The following is a 16,456-nucleotide window of genomic DNA, read 5'->3' on the forward strand; positions in this document are numbered from 1 at the left end:
ATCATGTGTGTCAAAATGTAACCAGGTTCAAGCTTTATCGCGTCAGCATCACGCAGTATGGGAAACTCATGTAAATTCTCATCGCAGCAGATCACATTCTAACAAACTGCGCAAGTCACAGTCGGAAGGCGAAAACAGCTCCAGCCAGGAAACAATTAAAATGTTGGATAGGAGTTATAACGTTGTAACGCCAGACACAAATTGTTTAGCCGAGCATGCCTCCAGCTATTCTCCCCTCTCCTTTAAACACAAGGTTGAGATGACTCATTTGTTTGCAGTTTGCTTTCATACAAGTCTTTCATACAAATTTCAGCACATCAATTTGAGTAGAATATTGCACAATAATGTCTTTTTATGCAAAAATGTCTCTTTAAAAAAAAAAAAAAAAAAAAGAATAGTTTTTGGCAGGAGGCATCAAAGTCTGTCACCAACTGTCTGACTTGAGATGCCACATTATTCTGGGCTGTAACTTCTTCACTGCCTGGTAAAGGTTTTATTTATTCCAAAGCTCAAACTGAAACAAAAACAGAGTTTCTCCCACAAACCAGCAGCGAGAACACTCCTGCAGCTACAAATCAAAATGTGGAAACAATATATCCTTTCAAATTTGGATGATGAGTTGGGGTTTGGGGAGGAGTGACATACCGCCATCCTCACCAGCCTCTCTCTTCCATGCTCCATGCTCATGCTTCCAACCCCTAATCTTGACTGCAGATGCAAATAGTCTAAAAAACGTCCCTACCAAACATTTGCATTTAAACAAATAGATAAAGGTCATTTTGAAAAGCTGCCTCCTCATGACTGCATTGTGAGGTGGCATGTTCCATGTGTCCCTGCCCTCCTGACAGCCTAGTTAAAGCTCCCACTGTGGCACGCCACTCAGTGTGGTGCTGCACGCTGGGATTTAGCTACTGTAGGCAAATACAGCAGAGGGAGAACAGAGAGGCCTCTGTGTGTGTGTGTGTATGTCTGTGTGTGTGTCAGACTGCTCAACAGCATCATGGAGACAGGTAAGACACATTCATATACAGGCTGCTCCTGCAGTCATTACTATTGGCATATGTTTGTTTTTTAACCTGTTAAAAATCAGATTTTTTGCTTTTTTAATTTCACAAGGTAGTGCTTTTACTTTGGAGGGTGCATGGCAAGACTTTTAGTGGGATCTTTTTTTTATGTGTAATAATGTCATCTATATTCTGGCTAGTTTTTGTGACACAGGCGCTTTCCTGCTATTGATTTCTTATAAGAAATATGTTGATTTAGTAGCAATGATATAAGAAATGTACCTGTAAGTAAGATGTCTGCTGGATACAATTCACATAAATCAGTGTTTGATATTTAAAAGATGCTTTTAATATTAAGAATGCTTAGTCATCATATGCTAATCAATAAGATTCATATAGTTACATTTATTTAAATAAGGAACAATAGCTTTCAGAATGATGTTTGGCAAAGCAGCAAAGTGCAAAATATATATTTTTATGATGTATTGCAACATAACATTTCACATTTTCAAGAATCTCATTGGGGCTTATCTAAAATATCCATTCAAAAAGCTGGGATCTTTTACATAAAGTTTTTTGCATGCAATTTCCGTTTGCATAATAAAGTTTGCATTTTCATTGACTTTATGCCTCTGCTGCTTCCCAGGAATGTCCCCAAATCACACCAGCACATATGTGAGATTTGTAATATATAATAGCAAATGTGCTGCTTCTGCTACTGTGTAACTACTGTTTGATTCTTTTGTAGTCAAGTCCTCCTCCGCTGCAAGATCTCAGCCAGTGTTTGTAGTAAATTGCCTCTTTTTAGAGGTCCATTTGCATTGACCAAACCAAAGGCAATTTCCATGACATTTACACACCAATCCCAAAGAGTCATTCGCCTATATGAATGAAACTGTGAAGCATTCAAATGAACAACACATTTGTGGGGATGGATGAAAATTTGTGTGAAGTCAAACTGTTTCTGGATTTGTATCAAATGTTCAAACTTCTTTTTTCTGCTCCGTCTAGAATACTCTAAGAGAGTGTACCAGGGAGTCCGAGTCAAGCACACAGTCAAAGACCTGCTGGCGGAGAAACGATCCCGACAGACAAATGGGGCCAGATACAGTGTAAGCACAATCTCCTCTAAACCTTTGCCTTTGTCCTGTTCTGTCTCTCCCCACTTCATTTTTCTCCCAAACCAAACAGCACAGCCACAGTTGACATTCTGTTGGTGGCACAATTAAGAGGTCGCCTTTTAAAAATCCTCCTCTCCTTGTTTACATTTTGGCTTGTTTTGTGGACCAACGATCCATGGTTGATCCATTGACCACCTGTACCTCCCCCCCACCTTCTGTCTCTGCTCCCCTCAAGCGCTCATAAAGCCAATCTGTAAATAGCTGAGCACCGTGTGTGTGGAGAGAGACACAAAGCACCCAAGTCCCATCCCGACCTCACAAAGGAACGCTGACACAATGCTCGCAATGGCGGCGATCTCCCGAAAACTCCCCCTGAGGTGGAGGCGGGGTGGGAAGACTGAGCTGGACAGGTAGCATAGAGACACAGAAAAAGGGCAGTGGAGGAGGCTGCCTATGCAAAGTTTGATCCACACACACCTGCCAGCCGACATTGTCCTCTGCTGAGCACAGGCCGCAGACAAGCCTCCCATTGTTGTCTCGGAAACGCACGCCAACACACTCACACAATCAGAGAAATCATGGGCTCTGCTTTTTAGACCTCTGCATGCACAAGCAAGACCGGCTTTTCATTTTGCCCAAACCGCCTGTCAAAAGGCTTTTACAGGACACCATTCACTGTTTGTTTGCTGTTTAGCGTCGGCATGTCCACTCTATAGATATGCAGGCCGCTAACGACTCGCTTAATGAGGGGATTGTGTGAGAGACAACAAGAGGAGATACCATCAGATGCATTTTGCATGAGATTTCCAGCTTGGACTTTTATTCAGAGTTTGTAACTTTAGAAAGAGGTCACAAGCACCGGGCTTGGGTCCTGTGATATGGGGGGGAGTTGTGAGTCAGAGGACAGTAAGGCAGCAGCAATTCTTGGCTGTGCTGGTGAAAGATTTATTTAAACACAAGTTGTTGTGGATTCAGAGCTGCTCTGAAAGATGGAATATACATGTGGTCGAGTTCAGATTCACTCGGCAGAGCCAAACCAACAGATTTTTAGGGTGCAGGTGGCTGACTGGTAACTTTGAGCTAGCATGTAATCCAGCCTTATGACCGAAGATGTTCATTTTTAAAGATCCCCTCCAGACATGTATAAAGACAAATATATAAATACACTAATGTGTGGTTTTTTTTCCACAAAAAAGTATAATTTCCCCATTAAAATCCTTTGAAGGTCATCTCTTCCTACCACATTAAACCTTCCATAATCTCTGAATATGCAAATGTTGTTCATTTCTAGCTTCAAGTTTCTACATCACACTATACAAGTTGCATACTGGACCAGGTTTGACTTACTCACTATCAATGAGCACAGAGAAACTTTCCACTTTCAGCAGATGAATGTGAAAACATCCTTCTAGTGTCAAACTCTGCACAGACATCATTCAAACAGCTCACTGTAGGAATGAGAAGCAAAAATTATTTCTGACTGGAGGGGAACTTTAAAATTAACCTTTCAAGTTGTTGCCATTCATGTCTTCCTGACGCAGTTTGGCTTCTTTTGTTCCATTTTTTCCAAATATTCTTTGATAATTAAGGTTAAGACTTCTAATTGTCATCAGATCCCATTCAAAGACCAAAACCAACAATGAATTTATTTTCCTGACGAGTACTGTGTGTTTGCCCAAAGCCTGATATATGTTACTTCTCTGTGTGTGCTATAGTGTGAAACTAAAAATAGCTACATGTTCCTGTACAACCTTGGCAGAAAACATGCTTATGTAAGACCCATCACCTGTCGTGTGAAGCTGAATTGAAATTGGTTTTCAGGGCCTTAATAAATATCAATGAGCCACATTTTTGTATTACAATAAACACACACTGTAGTTTATTTAGACTTAATCCCACACACACCATCCTTTTTACTCCAAGGCTGAAAATAATGCCCAACAAATGCACTGTTTCCTCCTTGTTGAGTAACTTTTCCTCAGAACCACAGCGTCCATCTGTTTTAGGAAATTACTGAGCCTTTTCGGAAAATTAAACTTTGTTCTGTGATCCTTTTTGTAAAGATATACATCTCCTGTAGGTACCAGCTGAGAGCTACAGACAGACAGGGTAGAGACGTCAGAAAGTGTTGTTAGACAGGCTAATGCATTAGTGGTTTTGGTCTTTTATGGGATTTGTTGACGGTAAGAGAAAATGCAATAATGCAAACCATATGCTTTAAATCTGGCTCCAGAACAGCTTTGCTTCTGAAAAATCTGTATATGTAATATGTATGTAAGTTGCATCGTTTGAGTGGGGCTGAGATACATCTTATTTGAAGTTGTTTGCAAGGTGCTGACATCAAAATGAAGCCAGAAATGAATGGTGTAAAAGCAGAACTGTCCAAACTTGACTTTAAACCATGACTTCCAACATGTGGAGGCAGCAGTGTGTTGAAGAGGAGACAAGTGTCTCTGTCAGGGGTCAATTGAGTCCACAGAGAAGACAACAATAACAGTTCAAGAATCTAGCTTTGGCCTCTTCACAATAGCAATAACAAGCTCTCTACAGTGTTACACAACTCAAAATGCTGAATTACTGGTTCAGTTTGATAGCTGAGCTTAGATACAGGATTAAAAATAAAAGATTCGTTTGCATATAGGCTGTCATTTCAAATGCTTATTTAGAATAAAATCCAAAAGAATCCCACATTAAAGTGTGATGATGTAACTTTTGAAAGAAGAAATATCACATTTATACTCTTACAAATTAAAAGTTAAATTAACAAGCAATAAAGCACACCTTTGATCAGTTTAATGAGCTCAGTGGCTTTGCTGCTACAGTCATACTTGGTCTAGTGTGACCAGTAGATTAAGGTAGCTAATGTTAGCTAATGTTAGCAAATGTATATATACTGTATAACTTAGGTGGACAGATGAAGCTGTGTATTTGACATTACTGAGTTAGTTCAATGACTGTAATGCTCAGGGGCATGCTCAGAGGGGGGTCTGGGGTGCCCCAAGTGCCACCCGATTTAGAATGAGGATACTGGTATCATGTGAAACTATGACCTAAGGCATCCATTGGTCCATATTAACATGTGGGGAAGGGCCCCCAAAGTTAGGTAAAATCTTGGCAATGGAAAAACTCAAAGGTTTCAGGTTCAAAGGGATCCCTTGACCTCTGACCTCAAGATATCTGAATGAAAATGGGTTCTATGGGTCCTCACAAGTCTTCCTTTTGCAATCATGCCCACTTTATGCTAATCCCATGCATGTGGTATAAATGTTATTTTTGCCTAGTGTACTTGAAGATGTCTGCATATTGGGGTCCATAAACAGTATTGGATATGTATAAACTGGGAATGCCTGGAAAGTTAGGACACATACATTCATGCCACCCCTACGTCAGTGCCCCACTTGTGCCAACCTAGTCAAAAAAGTCTGGAAACACCCCTGGTTACACTGCGTTTTAGCACTGACCATTATCCTCCAACCCCTTTAGCTGCCCGTCAAAGCTTCATGGGGGGCCGCAAGGCCTTCTTGAGTAATATACATTTAAAGTAAATTGTCAAATGAAACAGTGGCCAAGAAAACACTGAATTTGTCACAAAAAAAGAAGCCTACAAAGTATGTAGAATCTAACTTAACTTACCGTAATGTTAATTACTGACATCAAACTTGGAAAGAACACAAGTTCATCTGATTCCTGTTCCCACAATTCACTCTTGAAGTGTAAGGAAGTTTGTATAATTCTTTAAAATGATGAAAAATACATAATACAGACAGAGAATTGTATAGAAAGTTCCCCAAACATGAAATAATCTGCTCAAAATTCATCCAAATCATTAATTTTACACAAACTTCTTGCACCTACTGAGTTAATTATTTAGGTTCATTGTACAGTTTTTAATATAATATGATATACCCATAAAATATGTCACTTAAGCAGGGGTCATTAGTTTACTAAATAATATAAAAGGGGTCCCTTAAAGAAAAAGGTTTGGAACTACTGCTCTAACTGCCACTTGTGGCAACAGTTCAGGGGGCACTTCATGAATACATTTGAACTGAAGTGAACCTGGTGTAGTATTTTTTAGCTTAGAGAAGTTTTATTATGAAGTAATTTCAAATTTCTTATTGTCAGCTCAGTATATGTTGACTTACATACTTCCATCACACTGGCTTGTACATGCAGGTATCTGGCCTGCCGTTCGGCACCTTTTCAACGCAAGGTTTGCTTAAATGTTTATAAATGACTCATGAAGACCTAACGATGCACAGAGACACACAGTAACTAAAGCCATCCACGTCCTTATGTTAGCTAATGCCACCTTTTATCTGCGGGAATAAAAGGCCATTGAGAGCGAGGAGCAAACTCTGACCACAGGGTCGGTCTCCTCATGTTGGAACACGGAGAGCCACAGTGACAATATAAAGACCTTACATCATTTCACCTCATCTGTCTCTCCTTTCTGAGAATGTTTCTATTGAGGTGCTGTGCCCAAACATGCTGCAGTGCTATTACATAAATGATTAAGGACGTTGAGAAATGAAGTCAATGACATATTTTGAGGCTGGAGACACTGTGCGATGTTTGTCTGGGTACAAGAACTCAAGATAATACTGAATTTTAATGATAGTTGTAGGGACATTGTGGCACTGCAGCAGCAAATCCTGATCAAATAAAATACTGAATAACAGAACAGAAACAAAACATAGGGGTCATTTGAACAAAAAGTCATGAAAATTCAAATACTAGAGCATGATGAATGAAAAGTAAGTAAAGTGACTGCAATAAAGCAAGAAAGATAAAAGAGACTTTATGTGTAATGTTCAAATAGTCTCACAAAAAACTGTGTAACCTGTGTGTTCACTTGTTATAGTATGAAACGGTGGGACTATTTTGAAAGTATCAGCGTGGTAATATGAGCATATGAAGAGTGTTTTACATAGGAAGGAAGAGTTTTTCTCTGAAATAATGTTAAATATATCCATCATCATTATCCCCCCCCCCAACACACACACACGCACACACACACACACACACACAGCCGACAGTCAGAGCTTGAGCGAGCTGATTTCCATACACAGCCTTCAGAGATGCACTGGGCCGTACCTGGGCCACATGAGGAAGTCTTGGCACTGGCAAATCACATTCAAATTATGGCCTCAAAATTTGCTTGCCTCCCGGCCAACGCGGGCTTAATATCAACTCTTTCATGTTAGCAGTATGCAAACAAGCGAGAGCCTCTCCTGTCAAACCCTGTCTGTGTTTCTGCTGCACTCTGATATGTCTGACTCTGCACGAATCTCCAACTGCTTTGAGAACAGAAACAGACAAATGATTCATGTTGGTGGTCAGGAAGATTAAGAGATTAACAACATGAAAACATAACATTTATGTCAATTATAGTATTGATCTAATATGACTAGATGAAGGAGCTAACAGTAACAGGATGCAGCACAGGGAAATAGACCATAATCTTGTCAACACTATAGACTCATGCTGTGCAGCCAAACATTGTTCTAATGGAGACGTAAATATGAAACTAGGAACAGTCATCAGCTGCATTTTCAACTTCAAATACCGAATTTGTCCAATTTAATATTGTAGATTCTCGTTGGCACAGATGAGCGCATGGATGTTATTTTGCTGAAACGTAACATTGCTGTGTTGATGGTGTTTTTTATACCCTTTCACATGTTTTAGCTGTTTCGGCTCTGCCTGCACATCTTATGTGAATATTCATAGGGTGTCCAGAGGGAAGTATGGAGACTACCTAGTAAAGCATTGAATAGAAGTATCTAAAGGTAGCATTAGAAATCGCCATATCTTCAATGAGGCCATAACAATTAATTATGTGTTACTCACTGTTTTGTAACATGTTATTTTTAGTTTTGATTTTTTATTAACATAAACGAATGTGTTTATTTGACAGCATTTGACACCAAACTGGGGCATCAGATGGCAGCTACCACCTCATGCCACTCTAGATCCCTGTATGAGATTTTGTCACACAGAGTGGAAAGAAGAGAAGAGAGTAAGAGATAAATATATATTATAACACAGTTACACTCCAGCAGTTAGTGAATCATGAAGTTGTTGATGTGGATTTGAGCAGTTATTTTCAAGGATAAATTCAGATTCAAATGATTACATTTAGTCAAATAGTGAAATTAAGTTCAGTTTTGAGGTATTTGTACTTCACAGTAATTCCACTTCTATCCTACTTCTACTCCCCTACATGTCTGAGGGAAACATTGTACTTTTTACTCATTTATCTTACAGATATGGTTAATAATTACTTTTCAGATTAAGAGTATAAAGATTAAACACTAATGTGTCTAGTGCAGTGTGTGAACCATACCATGGCTTTCAGGGGAGCTCACTTTTTTTTAGTACACACCTGAAGTCTACTTGCTTTTTTGTCAGCTGCACATCCGATACAATGAATGAGGTATAAACAAATAAGATTTATTAAGCAGAATAATTTTATAGAATATTAATAATATTAATATTAACATTAACATTGTGGAAAATATAAATGTAGAAAATAATTCAAACTAAAAACTGGCTTTGGCTCTGCTGCCTGGTAATTACTCCAGTCTTCACAATATTATACAATTAGCTTCAGCTATACAGTGTGAACATCAGCCTACTGGCTCCCCCAGATTTCCTTTCATACATTTTCAAATATAGAATTTATACCAGGGCTTGGCTGAATACTTGATGGTTATTATTTACTGAGAGATGTGCATCCATATTGCCCAGTATGCCCTGCTGATCAACATTTAAATCCAAAATGTAATCAATACTCAGTTTCAATCCACTGCTTTCCATCTCACATTACAGAGCTGAAACTAAACTTTGACTGAGACACTAACTAATCATTGTGTTATTTAGAAATGAAGAGCGTCTGTGAGCAGCGCCATCACGCCCATATATTATCTGGACTGGTGCCAAGAGACGTTAGTGCTCCTGGAAAGAGCGAGTTTCATTCTGTGCATGCACAATGCGACTGCCTAGCTGCAGTTAATAAACACTGCTGCCAGTTGGTGTTTAACAAACACAGAACAGACAGATAGACTGTCAGCTGTACAGACAGACATAATGGAGAGAGACAGATGCTGCAAGCTGCACATCAGCTTTACATTATTGTTATTTACTGACATCAAACTTGGAGAGAACACAAGTTCACCTGACTCCTGTTCCCACAATTCACTCTTGTGGTGGTTTTTCCTCTTTTTCTGACGGATAGTCCGTTCATCCTCTTATCAAAGTTGTAAACATTGACACTGGGTTTGACATGAAGGGGAGACGGGGCCCTAAGCAGCTTGTGTAGTGGTATAGGATGTACAGGTTCTGCCTGTTTGGAGGGTCCGACCCTTACTTTGGGAACCAAAGGCCCAAACTACATTACTTATATAAAGTAGATAAAAGTGCCTCCATCTTGTGCGGCTACAGCAGTAAAACACTGCTTACAGATGGATTTATCAGTGTTATTCATTTAATAATGTCGCATATAATCATATATCAGTCACAGGGGCCATTGTCCTGCAGAATGACTACTTTTACTTTTGATACTTTAAGTACATTTTGTTGATAACACTTTTGTACTTTAATTTATGTTGTAGGATTTTGAATGCAGGACTTATAATGATATTATTTACATGTATTGTTTTATATTTGTTTTTTTTAAAGTAGATAATCAATAGTTTTGCTATAACAACATTTGAACATTTGACTCTTTTTACCTCTTTTTAGAGGTTGGTTGTCTCATTATTATTATTATTATTATTATTATTATTATTATATTATTTAAAGGCTAGATCCTCCCCAGACTGCTCTTTCTGTCAATTTGGGTATGTGGTAATAATAATGGCTAATGGTGCTAACATATTAAAATCGTACGTCAGACAATTCATACACTACAAACTATATTGTGATATTGCTGCACCAAACTGTATCCTGATGGTGTAATGCTCTGTGCTCTGGGTGTGAACTCTTCTGTCTTTTATACATCTCTGTATGTCCCTATTTGTTATGTTTGCAATTTCACAAACAAAGTAAGCAAAATAAGATAACTTTTTCTTACATTTTATGTTTATTACAATAATAGTCCACGGCTATTCATTAAAATGAAAGTAATAAAGAAAAACCTGTTGCTTATCTGGGACTTTTTAAGAGTCAAAAGGGGAGCCCGACATTTATTTGTACTTAAATGCAAAATGTGCAAACATTTTTATTACAGAATAATTTGCAGTCTGTGTTGTACATTCTGTAGAAGATAGACATGCTGTATGTTCAACAAGTGTAGGTATATCATTTCATTTACATTTTTTTGAGGGACACTCCTAATAAAACGTAACTGACCCACACAGACTAAGGCCCATGAGCAAATACAGGTGGATGTATAAAATGTGTTTGCAGCTCAAACATTTAACAAAATCTTGATATAAAAGACAACTTTAAATAACAGCTGGAAGTGCTGTGTTCTCAGAATGGAGACTAAAAAGAAACACAAACAACATAAGTAGCCATGTAGCTTTAATGTGTTTGCTCAGGACTGGAACCAAGCAAAGTGCGTGCTTAAGGGAATTTGACTGGAACAACATGCGTACAGTGTCTGGCGTGTGTGACAGAAACAATCCATTTCACTCCGTTTTTTTTTGCTCTACGTCCAATAACAGTTGGACTCCTTCCTGTGCTGAGACATGCTATGTGCTAGTCTCGTCTATGCAGCAGCATATACAGTCTATAGACACATTGTAAGTTAACAGCTATACTAGCTAGCTAAGTAATTAGCTACACTTTTGCTAATATTCGCTATCAGCTCAATTCAATTCAGTTTTATTCGTATACCGCCAAATCATAACATGACACTTTTCAAATAGAGCATGTTTAGACCGTACTCCTTATAAAATGATTTACAGAGACCCAACAACTCCCACAGATAGAACTTATTAGCTAATTATTGTAGATTAGCTAGCTAGTTTGCAAGTGTTTAGCTCTGTAGCAAAACTGTCCAGCTAACAACTGATGTGGATTAGCTGTGTAGTTAGCTGGCGCTTTGCTAACGTTAGCTAACTAAAGATGTTACTATATATCCAGTATGTTACTTTTATCTTTTAATCATCTTCAAAATGTGGTTGTCTTTACTAACAGTAGCTTTGTCTCTTAGCATGTCTAAGAACAGGAAAGGAGGATGTAAACTGAGGTTCTGACCGAGGCTTGCTCAACTGTTATTGGAGCACAGAGCAAAAAGGGGCGGGACAAATTGGGAAAAAGTGTTTCAATTTTAACATGTGATCATTTGGATCTGTATCATTTTTTCCCGCGTCTAGTAATCCATAAATAAAAGCAATCAGTCCGTCAACTAAAATGCCTTATTCTATTTATTTTTCTGTCACAGGGAGGATCGACCACTCCGCCTTCATTTGTCCAGATGTCAGGTGAGACTGTTAATCAAGTACAGCATCAAACATCTTCACCACTCACAGCCTGCAAAACAGATCTTTCCACGCAGTCTCAGTCAGCACTCTCATTATTACTGTAATTATATCATTGTGACTTGGGGTCTTATATCTTTCTATTGTTATCTGCAGGGTCCCACATGCTGCCCAGCTACTACGGCATGAGGCGTCCCTTCATCTCAGACTCAGACTTCTGCCCGTCCACCAAGCAGTTCTCCCCCGACGTCTACTCGTCCACGCTGGGTGGTAAACCTCTGGGCTGCGAGCCCTCTGCCATGACCAGCTACTCCTCCCTTATTGACAGCTACTACCCAGAGACCTTCGGCGATTACCGCAGCGCTGCGGCCTTCTCCAGCTCCGGAGGGTCCTTCCTGCCTTCATCGGCCCTCTCATCCCTGCTGCCCCCCTTCGGTGGAGAGTCTTCGCATTTGTTTCTAGTAAGAAGGGGTCCCTTCTTTGTGCATGTCTGAGTAATGAGGGGGATGGACAGGAACTGCACGATATATGAGTATTAAGGGTGAATGTAAAACATGCGCAGTCCTGGGAGGAATGTCTGTCTCTATTAAACAACAGTCCAGTTGTTCATTTTTAATAGAGACACAAATAAGTGTAGGCCACATAAGTCTGACAGCAGATCAGTTTACAGCACACATACGTGGTTAAATAAATTCAGGCTTTGATGACAGATATTCCTGTTTGTACATTAATAGGAGTAGTATTAACACACTACACTCACACCCGTGTTCACTAACTGGATGGTTTGTTATCTATATATTGTGTGTCTATGCCCACCCTCCTAACATTGCCAGACTGAACTAGAGCTCTGTGTCTGAGTGCAAAGTCACAGTCTGTTTATTTGGCTTCTTACAGACACTTATGCAGAGTGTTTGACACACTCTCAAACTTAAATTCAAAGGTCCAATGTGTAACATTTAGGAGGATCTATTGTCAGAAATGGAATATAATATTCATAGGTGTGTTTTCATTAGTGTATAATCAGCTGAAAATAAGTTACCTTAGAATGAGCTGTTTTCAATCTACAGACACCTCATGTCGCGTTCCGTTGCCGCTGCCATGTTGAACCGTCATTTTTCTACAGTAGCCCAGACCGTAAAAACACTGGCAGTTTCGCAGCCACCGTTGTTTGGAAAGAGAGGGGGAAGCAAGTGTGTTGCAGTTTGCAACTACACCACTAGATGTCACTAAATCTTTCACACTGGACTTTTAAGACCAAGCTAGTGTGAAAATCTCTCTTAGAGCTGTTGTGTTATGAACATTATGAACTAGGCTTTGAGAAAATGTGTTCAACCTCTGATTTAGGGATTTAAATGCTTTTATTCCAAATTTATTATTTTATTTTTTTTAATTAAAAAGTTCACTTAACTTATCATTAAATGAGCAGCACTCAGAGTGTGAAAACAGTCGTATGATGTCCTCTGTGGCTCTGAAGGAGCTTTGTCAAGTAAAAATAAGCCTGATGATTTAATAAAGGCACTATTGAGTTGCATTATGGAAGTTGTAGGGTGCTACATTTACAGAGAATTTTCACTAGAGAATATAAGTCAGGATATGTCGACCTCTTCTTTATTCATGGGAGGCCCTCTACTTTGTGAAAGTCTAGTAGTAAATTGCTGAGGTTCCCTTTTGACTGTAGTGCTATGTAGATTTTTTTTTGGACACGTTCTGAGATTTCTTTTCCCAGCCTGAAACAATGGAGGTGAATGGGTTTTCTTTGAATTGTTTAAAGCTGCAGTGGGTACATTTTATAAAACGTTGGAAGCTTGAAGATAGTTGATAGTTGAATCTCATTCCTAGAGTCCCAACACATCTGTATTGGATGCCCTGGGAATGAGACTCCACAATCAACTATCTTTCTTGGTTCTGATTGGTTGCTTTCGTTCAAGCCCGGTGGATTCTTGTAAATACTATTAGGAGCACTAGGAGGAGCCAGAGGAACCTGATTGTTTCACAGTTTATCTGTCTCATGTACTACTGTCAGGATGTAGTGAATATATGGTTTTAGTATAAATTACCTACTGCAGCTTTAAAGTAATAAAAAACATTATTTTTTATTTTTTAATATTATATATATTTTTAATTGCTGTGTTAATGTGTCATTTTAAAATCAAGGAGAACCATTTAAGATCCTGAATTCTGAAACATAATTTAAAAAAGCTTGAATGCTCTTCTCATTCTGGTAAATAGGTGAATGCAGTACATGAGTGTCCTGAGAATAAGAATGAGAACAAGAAATATTATTACTGATATGAACATGCAGTCTGACACTATCTCTTGTCTTCCGGCCTCAGAGAGACTCCTGGGAGCAGTCTGTTCCAGAGTCAGTATCCCAGGTGGAGACTCTGTGTCCGGACAGCCTGGCCTCCGTCAGTGTCCCGCCCTCCATGCCCAGCCCAGAACCCCCAGGGAGCCCCTCGCAGTACCGCTCCCCCAGCCGCGGCTCCTCCATGGGCCCCATCTCCAGCAGCCAGCCCTACACCCTGCACCCCCTGGAAGACGCCCACTACCACCCCTTGACCACCAGCAGCTCCTATTCGGTCCCATCCACATCATTCCCCTGCCCGCCCTACATGAGCAGCCCTGTCAGCGACCTGGTGTCCAAGATGGTGACGGAGGAGGCGGCCGACAGCCATGCCAGCCTCCCTCCCAACGGCGAGGCTCCATCCTGCTGGGCCAAAGAGGACGGCGTGAGCTCCTGGTCTCCCTACGAGATCAGGAGGGCCTACTGACCGGAGGACGGACTGAGGTTGAGAATTTAGGTTTCACAGACAATTAAAAAATGACTTCAACAAGCACTTGACAATTTACAAAAAGAGGATTCAAGTTTGAATATGTTGGTAGGAGCCTATGATGACCACGGTTACAGCCTGATCTGATGGGAAACTCCTACTTATTTGTAAGAAAGCATGTGTGTCTTTTTTGTTTAATTTGTATGTAAAAGAGTGATCAGTATGGACTTGATCAGAAACAAATCCCACCATAAGCCTTAAAACTGAAAACTTTGAAAAACAAAGATTAAGTGATGTAGTATGTAAGTGTATGTGACCATGTTACATGCTAAAGACCCTAAACTTACATGGTACTTGGACTCCCCGAGGGTAAGATTGTGGAGTAGCTGAACTAATATGTAGCCAACAGTACATACAGTATGTCCACATATTTGTGTTTTAGTGAAAACAGACATACAAGTAGCATTTCAAAATGGTGTGAGGCTGATCATCAGTATATTTATTGCCAGAATAACCAATAAACCGCACAAGACATTAGGTTCCTGTTCCTAATGGCATTTACGCCTAATTGTCTGAACGAAAAGAAATAATCAGAGCCAAGAAAGATAGTTCATTGCCGTCTCATTCCCAGGTTGTCAAATACAGACTCTTTTGGAATGAGACTCAACAATAAACTCTTTCTTGGCTCTGATTGGCTGCTTTTGTTCAAACGCAGTTGATTTTTGTAAATACCATTAGGAGCACTAGGAGGAGCCAGAGGAACCTGACTTTTCACAGATTATCTGTCTCATGTTCTACTGTCAGGATATAGTGAAAGTTTCAGCAAATATGACAGAAGGTTATTTTCATAAAAGTTACCCACTGCAGCTTCAACACCACATGTTGTGCTTGAGAGTTTGAGAGTGTTAAAAAGTAATGGATAAATCCAGCAGGCATACTTGCTCAAACCTACTAATAGAACATATTGTAACAACACCCACTTTAATAGAATACATAGTGTTGTTTAACAAATATCAGTGCAAAAGAACACATTGGGAGCATGACTGGTGGCGTTGATGAAGTGGTTCTTCAGCTTGTCTGACAAGGTTGACAACCATCGCTTGAGGAGATTTTTCCCAAATCCTCTTCTTTTTTTTTTTTACAGAGTTACATAAGTGTGTATAATTTAGGTGATAAAAAAACGTCAAATAATAAAATATCTGAAAGCTTGAAAGGCCTTTCATCAGCTGTCACATACAATCCCTTATTGTGATAGCTTAGCATTCAAAAAGCACCATATAAACAATCAATAAATGGTTTTTAATACATTGTTACTTACTATATTGTAATTGAAAACAGACATTTGCAGTGTTCAATAATGTCTTTGTTACTCACATGAATAAAACTGGCACAAACTTTAAAGATCTTTTAAGGCAAAAAAAAAAAAGACAACAGTAAGACTCATTTAAAACTCTCCAAAGTCCTTTGCTCTCTATGTTTGATGAAGTCATGCAGCATTGTGCAATGATAAATATACTTTTCACTAAAGTCAGGTCTGTGTTTGTGTCCACGATGCTTCATTCATATGTGTTATTAGGGGTTAATATTTATTGATATCAAAATAAATGTGTGTTATACATTAAGTGAAATTAAAAATGACTTATAATGTTGTTTGTTTAAAGTTTTTCTGAATTACAAATGAAGTGTTTAAACACTGGTTGGTAACGGTGTGTTATATATGTTTTATTGTGTAATCAAACATTCATTAACACACTAGCATGAACACTTCCTGGGAGGAGTTATAGTGAATTAATAAAAACAAATATCCTTATATCTGCCTACAACCACACTACAGTGTGTTACAAACCAGTGCTTTTCAAACTGGTGTTCAGGGACAAACAGGTACTTGAGGGGGTTTTATGGGGGTCCCTAATAGGATATTTTAACTTTTATCACATTTTTGGAAAGTGGAAAAACAAGGGAAGAAATAGGTTGGGTGTTTTTATTTATTATAATTTATAGTGGGCCCCAATTTGATCATCTTAAAACCTAAAAGTGCTAAATATAGGGGGATAAAATACCCAAATGCTTTTAGTCAAATCAGATTGGCACACACAGAACACACAGTTCTGTTTACCATGTAGAATTGT

At 39.1% G+C, this 16,456-nt stretch overlaps 1 protein-coding gene across 1 annotated transcript; it reads left to right on the forward strand.

The window, feature by feature from the left end:
* Positions 1-819: 819 nt before the first annotated feature.
* On the forward strand, positions 820-15,976 carry LOC127362404 (protein POU2AF2). Its single transcript, XM_051398062.1, has 5 exons — positions 820-1,010; positions 2,016-2,116; positions 11,520-11,559; positions 11,713-12,017; positions 13,890-15,976. Exons 1-5 carry the CDS (start codon positions 1,001-1,003, stop codon positions 14,325-14,327), a joined length of 894 nt encoding a protein of 297 aa, XP_051254022.1. The 5' UTR covers positions 820-1,000; the 3' UTR covers positions 14,328-15,976.
* The last annotated feature ends 480 nt before the right edge of the window (positions 15,977-16,456 follow it).

The sequence above is a fragment of the Dicentrarchus labrax genome, unplaced genomic scaffold (assembly GCF_905237075.1).
Source record: "Dicentrarchus labrax unplaced genomic scaffold, dlabrax2021, whole genome shotgun sequence".
Taxonomy (NCBI): Eukaryota; Metazoa; Chordata; class Actinopteri; family Moronidae; genus Dicentrarchus; species Dicentrarchus labrax.

Excerpts from the sequence above, each read along its gene's own strand:
- LOC127362404 (XM_051398062.1), top strand. Across the intron at positions 2,117-11,519 it reads CAAATGGGGCCAGATACAGT|GGAGGATCGACCACTCCGCC; the intron begins GTAAGCACAATC and ends TTTCTGTCACAG. Across the intron at positions 11,560-11,712 it reads TTCATTTGTCCAGATGTCAG|GGTCCCACATGCTGCCCAGC; the intron begins GTGAGACTGTTA and ends TGTTATCTGCAG.